Raw genomic sequence first — 14,505 nt, 5'->3', positions numbered from 1 at the left:
CCTCATCTTAGGATGACCCTGTATGTGTCACTTGCCCAGGACATGTGTTTGCAGTATTACCCCAGAGACAACATGGAGTGATTATGGATCTTTTAACTGTGTCCAGGTACCATGGGAAGAGATATTTATCACTGCCTGTGCTTAGCCTTACCGTGTAGGTGGCCGTCTGCTACATATAAACACGCCACTGAAAAGCGGTAGAGTCCTAAGTCTTTATGCAGGATGTAACCTAACTCCTTAAAAGGGCTTGGTCCTACTTGTAAACTAAGGCCAAATGATGGTGCAACAGGCTCTGGACACAGCAGATCCAGTTTTGCAAACTGATCACAAGGCCCTGGTAAACTGCATGGTAGCAGCCTTGGTCAACACTCACTGCTCGCAAACATCACAGACAGCAAGGCACACCCTCTCCCCACACACAGGAAACACCAGCTGACTGACCAGCTCAGGTACAAGTGATAATTACAGGCTGCACAGCAGTTGCTGCAAGCAATTATTTGTACTACAATAGCAGCCAGGAACCCCAGTCACAGGCCAGGACTCCATTGTGCTAAGTGGTATATAAATACAAACTAATGACCCATGGAAAGGTTTACATATACAATTACATGGACAGAGGGAAAAGAACTCATTTACCTTTTCAAAGGCAGCCAGAAGAACATGGGCGTGACCTGTCACCTCAACCACCACTGCAAAGAGAGAACAGTCCTGGTTAAGCCTTGAAAACAACACAAGCATGACACCACCATGAGCTAATTTTTGTCTTTTTACTAAAATGGACTAAATTGTCACCTATTGCATCCTCATCTCCTAGCAGTTTAAAAGAAGGAGGACCTGGGGAGCTACACATGGGTAAGCCTCACCACGATCCCTGGGAAGGTGATGGAACAACTAATCCTGGAAACTATTAGGGGAACACAAAGGAGAAGAAAAGCCTCAGGAGCAGTCAGCATGGACTCACCAAGGGGAATTCATGCCTAAGCAACCTGATAAGCTTCTATAACGAATGACCTGCCTGATGGACGAGGGGAGAACAGTGGATATTATCTTCCTGGACGTCAGTAAGGCCTTTGACATTGTACAACATAAGACCCTCAGAGAAAAAACGCTGAAGTATGGGCTGGACGGGCAGTGAGGTGGGTCAGAAATCAGCTGAACAGCCAGACCCAGGGAGCTGTGGTCAGTAGCACAAAGTCTAGTTGGAGGCCAGCAATGATCAGAGCACTCCAGGGGTCCATAGTGCATCCAGTCCTTTTAACATCTTCACTAATGGCTGGGATGATGGGTTAGGGTGCACCCTCAGCAAATTTGCAGACAACACAAAACTGAGAGTGGCCACATCACCAAAGGCTCTCACTGCCATCCAGGCGGACTTCAGCAGGCTGGAGAAATGGCTGACAAAAACCTGCAGAAGTTCCACAAGTGCAGAGTCCTGCACCTGGGGGGGAACACCAGCTGGAAAGCAGCTTGACAGAAAAGGCCCTGGGAGTCCTGGTGGACACCGAGCTGAACGTGCGTCAGCCCCACGCCCTTGCTGCCAAGATGGCTGCGGGGTGAGGTGTCGCCAGAAGGCCAGGAGAGGCCTTCCCCTCCACCCAGCGCTGGTGGGGCCACACCAGGAGTGCTGTGTCCATTTCTGCCTCTTCCCCCCCCAGAACCTCGCCTTCAGTTTGGTTCCCCTCACAGTCCTGAGGGACAACGAAACCCAGCAGGACTGTGGTGGGCCCTGCACAGACATGGCCTTCGTCTACCTGCCTTGGTTATATCGGTGCGACAAACTACACCGCTTTGTTTCCAGAGGGTGGAAAGGGAAAGTAAAACAAAGCTCAGTGGGGTTCTGCTCCTCCCTCCTATTCCTGTTTTTAATTACCTGAATATGTCACAGAGATGAATAAATCCATCTGGTGTAACAACAATTGGCAGCCCTTCCAGCCCTGGTACACACCACTTTATTACCACCTAATCCTACATGCTTGTAAAACCTTTATTTCTCATATCATTTTTGGACAGGAAAACATCTCTGTCCAGTTATCTGATTTAGTCCCCAGTGACATATATCCTGCCTTCCCTCTTCTAACCTTGAGGCCTCCCTCTGACAGCATTCAGAAGGGGCTGTCAGAGGTTTCTGGACTGCATTCGTGGCACCCTCTGCACACAAAAACACAAGGAAACACAGGTGCCAAGTAGGGGAAACCAAGGCACAATCTCGACTTCTCTGGCTGAAGACTCCAAAGTTCAGCTTAGCTCCAGCTGATTGGACTCTTTTGCCTAACTACACTCGGACTCATTGTATGGGAATGGGAGGCAGAGGTCTTGGAGGAGTCACTGAAGGAAGGAAAGGTACGTCACCACCTTGCCCCACCTGGGCCTAGGGGAACCTGTGCTCAGCACACGCAGAAGAACGTACAAACGCTGCTAAGAGTTCTGTGCCAGGAAGGTAACAGCTGAAGGAAATGACTCATGTGATGTCTAAGAGGGATGGGAGCTTCATAGCTTCTTTTGGGCCCCCAGAACAGCAGAGGCAACAAGGGGAACCATTCACTGGATTCTGGCACAGAGACTGTGTTTGGAAACAGCAGAACATGGGATAAGAGTCCAAGCATGCAGTTTTGCTGGATAATTCACTTCAAGAACGGTCTGACAATTAGGGAGCAATCAGGAATGTAACAGCACATAGAAAATTGGGCTAAAGCTGGGAATTCAGCTGCAAGCTCCCTCCCTGCCAGCCAAGAGCTAGTCTGTTCTAGCTCACTCAGTACATGAAATTCAGGACCCTGACTGAAGTCTGAATAGCCAAGAAGAGATAAGAGATAATGCTTCCCTTCATATCCCACTCACTCACAACGCATACAGCTGGAGCTGCACAGCACCTTCCCTCCATTAAGGATTTCCGTACCTTTCATTGAGAGCAATTCCACTGCCAGGAATGGTGAGTGATAATATTACAAGCTCAACTTCAAGGAATGCAAACATCTTCTGTCAGAATTCAGTCCAAACCAACATCTTGCTGACTGCTGTTTTAATTTGCCATTCAAATTTATTTAACACAAGTAGTTACAGGCTGGCTGTAATTTTCAAGGTACTCCAGACACATAAGGCCAGCTCGTTCCAGTCTCACCAGTTTAAAAAGAACCAGAATACACAACAATTTCCTCCAATCTCACTTGAGTGTCACATATTTTTGTGCTGATATTCTTTCCAGGATAGGATTTAAAAGCAGTTGCCTTTCCAGGTTATTAAAATAGATGACAGCACACTATTGGCTTAGAGCAGACATGGTATGTGCATAAATGTATGCTTCCCATGCTGCCTCCTGTTCTATTTTTGGTCTTTCTAGAATTGCCCACCATAAGAAAGTACAAATATGTTGGCAAAAGCTCAATACACAGTGGAAGGTGTTTTATATCTATGGTCAAGAAGTATATATACGTATATGTACGTCAGTATTATTAACAGTGCCTGAAATCACTAAAAATAGATGCATTTTAAAAGTAATTTCTTTTATGTTGCACTATGCTTTGTTAGTCATACTTTAAATTGGCTCATCCAGCTCTGTTTCACTTTGCTCAGAGGACTGTAAAATAATGCAGTTCGTTTCTGGTCACTTTCACATAAGAAGCAGAGCACAGTAATTGCAATAAATAATACAATCATCAATGGATTTTTTCCCTTTCTGAGGATTCCTGAGGATTTTAAGGCCCTTTCTTTTTCTCTGGCCTTTCCTACCAGAAGGCCCCCCAACCCTACAATTAGCTAGAGCTTTTACAAAGATAACTTACACCTCACAGGGGGAGAACAGACCAACTCCATCCTTGCATTATAATTCTACAAATGTAAAACTCAGAGAGAGGGAGTCATTTGTTCCAATTTTGGCTGGGCAATGGCAGCAGAGCTAGGACCTTACCCTAGGTCTCCTAAACACTATTCCACCCTAACTAGCTGGCCATTTTTCCTGTCAAAAATGGAAGTTTTCTTTAAAAGTATGTTTTTATGTAAGAGTCTGTGGTTAGACAGACCCTTTTAATTAAGTGGGATTTAAGGGGAATTTTTATTCTGGAAAAGCTACCCAAACCTTCGCTGTTTGTAAAATGTTTTCACTGTTGGAGAATGAGGCCTTCCCTGAAGGGTAACGTAACCTGCAGGAGAGCCAGAAGAAGTCGGAGTGAGAAGAAGCCATGCTTACCATCCCCTTCATCCACCACCGCTCGGATGACCACAGGAAACACACCACGGTCCAAGTCAAAGTTCAGCTGAGGGAAAAGAAACAAGGTGAGTTTAGACAATTCACACCAGGCTGAAGACTCGCAATAGTGTTAGCATCAAAGGAACGAAGTTACAGGATATCCAGCTCTGACCTACAAGCTCTGAGATAACGAGACTTCAGCAAGCACTACAGCTTAGAAACTTCCCCATTATTTACTGATGAAGTAACCCTTTCTGCAGGGCCTACAGTCCCTGGTATCAAAGGAACACACTGAACTCCTGATAGAGCAGGAAGATGTGAAATTCAGCCAACAGCTTTTGAAGGAAGTCCACTAGGGAGATGACACTAAACACTAACAGTGGCTAGCAAAGCAAAGGATCTCAGTCTGAATTTTCTCACTAATTCAAAATTCTAAAAATCTCCTGTATGATTTGTAGCTGGATAAGTTGATCAAAATAGAACAGCGATACACATTATGCTCTCTACACTAAAAAACAAACAAACAAAAAAAACACTCTTGCATGAAGTTCTTGAAGATGTAGAAGGAATGTCGAGCTCACACCACATTTTAAAGAAACATCAGACTGACCTCCATCTCTTGGCATGTTATGAAATTCAGATCCTTGACCTTCTGATGGACAAGAGCGAGGATTTAAGATCTCACTTGAGTGAAAGGAAACCAGGCTCAATTTCTTCCTTTGCCTTGCACTTCATAAGCTCCATGTGATCTTATGAACACAAGAAAAATGCAACCCTACAAACAGTGTCCTAAGCCAGGTATGGAGTGGCTCAGAAACTGGATTTCTGGTGTTTTTTGTTAACTACTGCCTTGGTTTTCTCATCTTATCTCTTGCTCAGAGAGAAGATGTCATTTCACCATGGTGCTCCAGGTAGTCTGTTTTCAGTTTCCCTGTGAAAACTGAGACTCAGTTCAAAGCACCACGGCAGCATTCAAGTAGTGCTTTAGAGCCTCCTGCTCCTTCCCCATGCCCTAGCACCATTTGTGGTGCCATTTCCTCCAGCCAGCCTCTCAAAAGATTCAGATAATCTTGGTCACTGGCACAAATGGAAACCCAAAACACTCAGATTGGATGTGATGCAAGGCAACCCTCACTGCAAGCCTTAGTATTGCTGAAAATGGTTCCTCCTCTAATGAACTGCAATTGAAACGTTCACCCTGAAGTGAATGATGACGGTACACAGGGACACGATACACTCTGGCATCCAGCCCCAGGTGTGCTGTAGCTCATCACCTGCCTGGCTGCACCTTGGGCTTTGGACTACAAGAACCTGCCAGCCTTCCATGGGACGTGTGGGAGAAGAGGAAATCCCGAGGTTACCATTCTGTAAGCTACTTGCTGCAGAAGCTGAGTGGCCCAGAGACACGTAACCTGCACGTGCCTGTTCTAGGAACACCCCTTAGCTGCATTATGAAGCTCTGTACACGCACACATCTGTTCAAATGTGCAAACCTAATTTCAAATGGAAAGCCTGTGCTGGAAGACCTTCTGGGTTGACCCTTGCTGTCTCAGCTAGTCTGCAAACCTGAGGGATACTTATTTTCATTCATTGTATAACAATTTTTTTCTTCCTTCAAACTGCCAGAATCTCCTTCCAAAGCAACAAAGTAACACAAAGAACGTAAAAAGCTCATTTAACCTCTCAGTACTTGTTAGAAGAGATTCATAGAGCCACTATTTTCTATTTTGCATTTTGGAACTATTATTGCATGCCAGAAGGAAAATAAAATTCACTAAGGACGATTGATTAACATTGCTGCAAGAAGCTTATGGCTTTGCTTTGCCTTCTGCTCTGATTTATTTTTGTAAGACAAAAGTTACTTTTTGTCCCCTTGAAGAGGAAGTCACATCAGAGTAAAGCGTCCAATTGTGGTTGCTTTATGACAAACTTTTTCATTCTCAGACATTCTCTTCAAGGGTCCATTTCACAATCGTTTTTAGGGACCTGAAAATAACTGTCAACACAAGCCTTACGCTACAGCCTGCAAGCAAACCAATATGCTACAAAAACAAAGTAAATTGTGTTTTTATAAAGTTTTTCCACATAACAACTCAACGTAACACTATTTTCCGTTCTGTTGGCCAGCCAAAAGCTACATCATATGTGAGCACTACACTGAGCAAAAATATGAACGAAACCTTTATTATTTTTTTGACAACACTAACAATGAAGTTGGAAAGCAATCTGAAGCATGTAATTGTACCCAGCTGAATGATAACGCTCTGCCAGCTGTCAGATAAAAGTGCTGCATTTCAGTGGTCTATTAGGAAGATTTAGCATTTCACTGGACTTAAGAGGAAAAAGAGTAACACAGCCAAAATGGGAGAAGAAACTCTTCTGATTCACGCTGCTTGTTCCACATTTTCTCCACAACCAGAGCCCCCATAAACCCAACGAAAAAAATCAGAGGATGCAGCAGAATCAAGCAAAGGGGACTAGAACCTTACTTTTCCACAGCATCTCTCCCTCTAAGCTATTAAAGGGACATGACTTTGGTACTCAAATTAAAACCTTACTGGCAGGAACAAAAATGAAAGTTAGGTTTCTCAATTTCTTTACAAAGAAAGGGATCTGAGCTCCTCCTCTTCAGCTCTCTCAGATGACAGAAGGGGTTGAAAAGCAGCTCCTCCAGGCTTTTGTAGCCTGAACTTGTGAAATCATATATTGGCAGAGAAGCCAGGACATCAGGAGACCAGACTCTGCAGGCTCTTGGTAACCACCACAGCATTTGTTAAAGCACGGGACTGATTCTAGTTAAAACTGTAAATCCAAGACAATAGCTATTCAATCTTTTCAAAATACATGAAAGATGACTTTTTTTTTTTTCTTTTTAATAGGTAGTGTTTCCTACCAGGGTCCACATACTCAATGCCCTTATACAGGCCTGGGAGCAGAAACGAGCACTGTATCAGTTTTGACCCAGGAGAGGGGTCTGCAGGAACAAATATATTTTCAGTAGCTACAGTGGCTCCTCTGCATCAGGAATGTCTTAGGGCAATGTTGCACAGAGCAGGTCAAAGACCAAGGCCTCTCTGCCCTGTGTAACATGCAAGGGAGGCCCCTGAACCAAAGTCTAGAGGCTCAAGAAGCAGAGAGTTACTGCCTGGGTTGGAATTTTGAAAAGATATCAAAATTAACAGGACTCCATAGACCTTGCTACGGAGCAAAAGCCACAGAGCTTAATTAAAAACAAGCCTTCGCCTGTTTGCAGTTATAGGTTAAACTAAAAGGAGGAAGGCATCCCATTATTTGGTATTAATGCACCAGTGAATCTGTCCTGGAAGGGAGAATATCCCCCCACAGCACAGTGCTGCTTGCTAATAATGCAGGACACAGCCCTTAAACAGGACTCTTACAACAGCAGTCTCCAAGCTATTTTGATTTTTCACTCCCATCAGTAAAACAATTTTGGTCATGCACTCCTGTGTACTGATGTGTACTGATTTATGTGTACTGATTTATATACATTTACTACTGAAGTTCTTCTCACCCCCCAGTGAATTGTCTTGCATGCACCCCATCTTAGAATCTGGTTTAGAGGACCAGCAAAAAATAAATAAAAATCAAGAAAGAGCTTTTCAGAGCTTCTAGCAACCCTATCCCAAGGTAACTGGGAAATATTTAGCAAATGAGCAGGGGCACTTTTGTTCCCATAAGCTCTTTGGCTGGCAGGGAGAACAAGGCTAAAGAGCGGCAGGTTCCTCTTGGAACAGCTCCAGGGCCAATCTCTGCAGTCTCCCTCCTACGCCAGCTGTTGGGATGCCAGCTGATCAGTGATATTAGAAATCGCTGCTTTTGGTTTCTTTTCTTTCCTGTTTGCCTCACCTACCTGCCAAGTTCCCAGGCAGCGTTGGTATCTGCTCTTCCCATGGCCCTGTTTGTCTCGTACCCACAAAACACGCTACAGCAGCTGTGAGTGTGAACATTTCAGCTACATCTCAGTGACACTAAGTGGAGACAAGTGCTTTTGGGGCAACGGAGTTGTGGAAAGAAGGGGGCACCAAGGAAAGACTTACCTCATCATCCTTCCAGTCCGAGAAATCAATCTTGAAGGAAGGCAGGGAGAATTGCTGGCTTACCCCCCTCTTGTAATGAACCGTCTCAGACTGCAGAGAGGGATTCTTTGTGCTGTATCTGAAGAAATGGGGGGAAAAGAAAACTTGCTGTAACAAGTGATTGCTCTCTGCTAGGCTCTCATTCATTCACGCCTGTCTGCCTTTCAGGAATCAAAAGTGGCAGCTCTAAGAGGCAGAGCTGGCAGGGGCTGGCAGCCATTCATAGGGAATACAAAAAGGGAAGGGAAAGGCAAGATGGTGAGCGTGGGGAAGGGAAAGCAGCGCAGACAGGCAAGGTCTGATTGGATCCATACTGACCTGCCTGGAAACACTTTGGGTCAGAGGAGTAGTGGGGTGCAGCAGCCTAGCAAAAGCTAGCTCACTAAATCCAGAGCCGAGGCAATGCTGGCTTCCCACCCAGCACACAGTTATTTTCTGCAGGAAACCCAGGAAGAACGAGGAGTGATCACACAGCGTCAGCACACAACACGGCACCAAAAACTCTCCCATCGCTCTGCAGGACAGGTCTGCAGTGAGAAACACTGCTTGGCACGGGCCCATCTCGGTGGGACCATCCTCGGACTGACTCCCCAGCCCTTCACATTCCTTGTGTGCTCCCCAGAGATGCCCCACGGAGCCCCCCATCAGTCCCCGGTGCCACCTAGGGGAGTCACAGCTCTCCCCATCTCGAGCCCCGGCACTGACACACCAAACACCTCTGAGAGGGGGAGCACCGCTACCAGCCAGCATCCTCTGCACACAGAGCCCACTGGGCACCTCCAGCACCAAGAGACATTTCACTTCCCAGCCACCACTGTGTGCTGCATGACTTGCAGTGGGCTTCAGTGGCAAACCAGGATTTTTGGCCCCTTTCAGGTGGGTGGTTTCGGAGCCAGAGGTGCACAGCCTCTCACAGCGCCGGTTCTGGCACAGGAGGGGAGGCAGTGGCCTCCAAAGCGGGGTGGGAACATCTGAAGCTGGTTTTACTTCCAGCCTCTGTGCTGTTGAGCTCCCATCAGCGTGTTCAGAGCATGTTGGCTGACTGCACAGAAAGCAGAAGAGCCCTCATCCAACAGGCTTACAGTGCAGAAACAGCAGAGCTCCCCCAGCACACGGACAGACAGGTCTAGCTCCAGCTCGACAGGAACGACGTTACCAGGCGGTCAGGACAATGGGATGTTCCCTCTCCCACACACAACCCCTTATTTCCTAGGCAGAGCTTCATAAAGCGAGCCTGGGAGGGTGCTGGCTTCCAGCCACTGCAAACATCGCTGGGCGGCTGCAAGCCTGAAGCCCTGTTGACTGCTCAAACCCGACTGCTGCTGGTTGGGACCAACCCCTCAGCCAGGGGACAGGCTACAGGGACGGGTGGTGCATTAGAACCAGGAATCCTACGTTGAGTTTCTCCTTAATTCGACTGGGCTATCACAGAGGACATCACCAGAGGGGAATTGAGGCACTGCTTTGCTGTGGCCTGTTCAGCATGAAGCCCTGTTGAGCAGAGCAGTTAACAGAGAGTGCACAAAGGCAAAGAGAAGAGAATCCTTGCTTGTAAAACAGGATTCTGTGCTCCTGAGGACATTCAGCTGTTCTGAAACGCGGACACAGCTCACAAACCACCAGCTATGTAAGCAAAGGTTGGAAAGCTCCGAGCTGCTCCAGCCTAACCACACGTTGTGGAGGAGTGCAGCACACCAGAAGAGGAGAGCAACACAAAGCTTTTCTGCCTCAGAGCTAATTCCTTCTGCTCTCTGTAAGCAAGGAGCAAGAGCTGGGCAGCTCACTGCCAGAGGTGGTGAAGCAAAAGCCACGGAAGAAGCTCAAGGTGCATGGTCAGCCAAGAGCTGCAGAACCGAGTGTCACACCTGGGACCGCCTGCCTTGAAGAAAAGGCCGAGCTGGAGGCCAGCAGAGATGACCACAGCAGACACAGCTGAGCCTTAAACTACAAAAGCAGCTACGGAAAGTTTACACTCCAGAGCGTGGGTGATGTAACAGGAGCAGTGCATGTGCAGAGATGTAATGGGGGAGATGACCACCAGTGGCTAGAGGACAAGGTGCAGCAGCAGCTGCCCCTGCTTCCTGCCAAAACTATTTCATGCACATTTTCTCTCTTGCTTTCAGAACTTAACCTCCCTAAATCTCCTCCCCTCAGCCATACTTGGTTGCTTTTTAAATGCACTTTTAGCACCCCAGCCACTGCGCTCCCCCCCCCAGTCAGGAGGGAAAGGCAAGGCACATTCTCAGGACCCAGCTGATGCAGAGGCCAAAGGAACCCTGCTCCCACATCCACCCACCTTGGTTTGGGGGGGACAGGCTCCCAGCACCCATACCCCTGCCACTTATGGGCCTCCCTACCTGATGTCAGGGCGCAGGAGCCCCCAGGGACGGCTGGCTGCCCTCCAGGGCTCAGGCCAGCATCATCCAATCCAGAGATTTAAAGCGCAACCTTCAAGCGCAAGATTCATTTAGCAGCTTAAGTTATAAGAACCTGAATACCAGTAGATGGTGAATACTTATTAAGTCCCCACATATCCAAGAGGAAAATCCAGGCTCCCCACTGTCACGATCTGCTGCATTTCCCTGGAAGCTAGCGCAGTTCCAGCACCCTCTGAGGATTCAGGAGGCAATGGGCTTCCAGGCTTATCGAGTGTCACAAGATCCATGTTAAATTCTAAAAGGCCACAATGAAGAGCAGGATCACCACGTGCACTGCTCTTCCTGCCAAGGTAGGTGCACTGTTAGTTATGACAATGCCTTACCCTCAAAGACTTTGGAACTGCGCTGAAATTGTGCTGCTTTACTAGAAGGTCTCACTCCATCCTTTGCATTTAAAGCACGGTGTGGGAGAGATCAGAACGACAGATCTTTTGTGTGTGAATTACAGAGCGAGCGATTGAGTGAAGTTTTATTTACTGAGTTGTCAAGCACAATGAATAGAGCAAGCCTGTATCTGGCTCCTTTTGTGGCTCTCTCAAAGCTTCCCAGCTCTGCAGAGAGGCACAATTCTCCCTGTGCAGCTGGGAAGGCAGGGAATGGAAAAGGGGCTTATCTACAGTGACAGCAAGTCGGGAACCTACTGGAACTGAAGGGCACAGGAGGAGCAAGTGGTCAGGATGACATGCTCTGCAGCAGCACTGGGAAAAAGGGGGAAATATACTCGTGGGAAGTACCACAAAGGCAGGAGGACCTGCATGTAACAGCTCCAGAAGCCCAAAACGGCGTATCTGAGGAAACCAAGCAACACTGCCCAGGGAGAACGGGGCAGAACAATACGAGCAGAGATCTCTGCTTGTCCACACCACAACTACAGAGGATTGAACTAATGAGAAAATCCACCCATCTGCCTTTTCACTTCAAGGGGGTATTAGGAAGAAGTCCCATAGCTCACATTAGGCTGGCCATGAAGAATGTTTTAGTATCTTCTCATCTGGACAGTTTCCCGCACCAGGCAGAAATCTCCTCCAAGTTGAGAGCATGCAAGGGGGCCCTACTGAGAAAAATCACAGAAGTCTTAGCAGAAATGGGGTCAGATAAGGTTCCCACCAAATATTTAAGAGAAAACCAGATCACAATCAAGAGATGTAGGAGCTGCTGAGATAAGACACAGCCCCTTCAGAAATACTGATTAAAAAGCTCTCAAGGTATCTAAGAATATGCCAACTCTGACATCTCTCCAGATCACTCATGTTTCTTGCCACAGAGAGCATGCCTGCTGAAAAAAACATTTGTAATTCATGTTCTACTGGCACACATTGCTTTAAGTCCTTGAGAAAGGAGACAACCCAGGTACACAGATGTCCTGAGCTGAAGAGCATCACAAAAATATCAAGGAAGCCTCCCCCAGTGAACCAATTGGGATTTCTGCCTTGGAAATTTTTTCTGTCTGGTCCACACTGCCAAAAAGCATGTCAGCCTTGGATTTGGACATTCAGACTGAATGCCTGGAGACCTGCAGCCAGTGGTGTATTCACAAGTCTTCTCTCCCCTGCCTTCTGTGCTGTGAGCTTACAGCAAGAGTGAAGAAGCTCTGCAGAGGACAGCTCACGGCCCAGAAGGGAGACCTAACAGAACTGCCTTGCGATCGCTGGCAGCTCAGAACAATGAAGAAGTGGGATTTGTCCTATGAGATCAGTTCCAAACAGAAATCCCAGTCCGTATCTTTTTAAACCTGTTTGTTTGCTCAGATCCCCGACAGCTGTGAGAATCCCCAACAATGCAGGGTACCACACAACTGCCTGCAGCAGCAACCTCCAGATTCATGCACCTCACCTCCTCCTGTAACCTCTTTGACACAGCTTTACTCCCACAGAGCAAAACTTACACCTCATGTTGACTGCTGCCTCCCCCTTCCAAACCCTTCCAGCCCCCAAGTCCAGCAGATGAGATGCTGCAGCACGGGGATTTTGAGAGAACAGGAAATAAATTAAAATTATTTCCCAAGTCTCACTCCTCCACTATCAGCTGAGAAGCACTCACCGCCTGCGAGGAGAAGCTCAGCCTGTGGCTCAAGCAGCTTCTCCCCAGACACAGTCCAGGCTTGCTGCTGGGCACCTTAATTAGCTCCCAAACCACCAGGGACATGCTGGTGCTTGGGAACCTGCTGAGCTGAGCTCTGTTGCCACACGCTCACTGGAAGCACAAAAAGATGGTTCCTGCTAGGAGTGTGCCAGAACTGTGGACTGAGAAGCACCGAGCAAGGACCCTGGCCAACTTGCCTGAGTCGCACACAGCGCTGTCCAGTCCCCTTTCCTCAGAGGAAAGCATACAAGGAACAGCAGGATGCAAGTAGCACCGTGGCCCCAAGGTATTATTTCTGGTTACTAACAGCTGTGAGATAGCCTGCACTTGGAGGAGCCTCTCAACGAGAGGACAGTTCTCTTCCTTCAGCACAGCTCTGCATGTTGCTTGGCAGTTTGCAGAGAACTGAAGACAAATCAGAGTTACTGAGGAGCTGCACAGGAGCTTTAGAAGGAACTCAGGACCCAGCTCTTCCACGGCTGCAGGCTGTGGCTGCCTGGCAGGCTCCAGGTCCTCTTACAAGTGATGAGGAGGGAGCCGGTCATGTCTTGCTGATGTTCAAAGGAGCCAGGAGTTGATGTGGAGCAAGCACATTGGTGCCTCTCTCTTCCACCTGCACATCTCCCGTTTCAGGACAGGATCTGACAGGTCAGCTTTCAGGGAACAAGGAAGCTGAACAAGCGTCCCGAATAACACAAAGGGATTTTTTATTGATAAAACAAACACTAACAAAATGTAAGAAGGCCACAGACCCAGGTCTCAGTCAGAGTTAGGCAAGATCCAGCCCAAAGGAGCTCCCACGCAGTTTGGAAGTTAATCAGGTGCTCAGCTGGCGTGCTACAGGCACTGCCACACGAGCTCTCCCCTCCTCCCCACCTCCACCCAGGACTACACTTCCACTCCAGGCCAGGAGGAAACAAACACCTTACCGTGCAACTGAAACCTCGCCATCCACATCCTGCTCCAGCACCTGCAGACATCTAGCTTCAGCTGCTGAGCTTACTGCAGGGAGAGCTGCTCTCACGACTCGAAGCGGGCTTCAAAGCTGGTACTTACACAACAGCTACAGAGGGAGGCACAAAGGCCAGAACTCTTATTAAAGACAGCGGGTTTGTCTGTTCAATGAAATCTATAGAATTCAGCTTTCCAACATGTGAACTTTGTACACCACGGTCCCTTGGGGACTGGTGTCTGCATGGATCAAAGCAGGCTTTGGCTGTAAAGGCTTGTGCCTAGCAGAACACAGCACTTGCCTCTGATTTCTTCACACAGAAGAAATCTCTCTGCACAAAGAATTCATATTAATCACCACAGTCACCGGCCAAAAACAGCAAGAGCACCTTTCAAAGGCCCTGAATAGACAGAGGCTGTTAAATAACCAAAGGAATACGAGTGCCGCTGTCTCTCCTACACAAGCTTTAGTGAAAACAGCCATGCGCTGAGCTACACATTTCACTCGGATTTCATTTTGTGAACCAACTATTCAAACCTCCACACGCAGACGAAATACATGATCTATTGCAGTGTCATGTCCACTGTCAGCTTGAAAGACTGTGGTAGGATGTTTGTAATGTGTAGCAGGCATTGCAAAATAAACAAGGAAATGGGTTTTAAAAATTCCAGTACACCCATTTGTGTATCAGCAACACAAACAGCACGGTCCTTAAAAAGGGCAAGGACTGACAGAGCTAAACTGGACTGTTTT

The 14,505-nt window shown here is 47.5% G+C and overlaps 1 protein-coding gene across 4 annotated transcripts in view; it reads right to left on the bottom strand.

Annotated features, from left to right (window-relative positions):
- Nucleotides 1–14,505, bottom strand: part of MGRN1 (mahogunin ring finger 1) — a 49,374-nt gene that overhangs the window by 19,195 nt on the left and 15,674 nt on the right. For all 4 annotated transcript variants that reach the window (XM_027468754.3, XM_027468752.3, XM_027468755.3 and 1 more), the window contains exons 5-7: nt 8,242–8,359; nt 4,184–4,250; nt 637–689 (exon numbers count right to left, since the gene is read on the bottom strand). In XM_027468754.3, the coding sequence (XP_027324555.1) occupies nt 637–689; nt 4,184–4,250; nt 8,242–8,359 (238 nt within the window). The remainder of the gene's footprint in view (nt 1–636; nt 690–4,183; nt 4,251–8,241; nt 8,360–14,505) is intronic.

The sequence above is a fragment of the Anas platyrhynchos genome, chromosome 15, assembly GCF_047663525.1.
Source record: "Anas platyrhynchos isolate ZD024472 breed Pekin duck chromosome 15, IASCAAS_PekinDuck_T2T, whole genome shotgun sequence".
Classification (NCBI taxonomy): domain Eukaryota; kingdom Metazoa; phylum Chordata; class Aves; order Anseriformes; family Anatidae; genus Anas; species Anas platyrhynchos.
The sequence above is the reverse complement of the archived record's forward strand: the minus strand, read 5'-3'. Positions and strand labels throughout refer to the sequence as shown.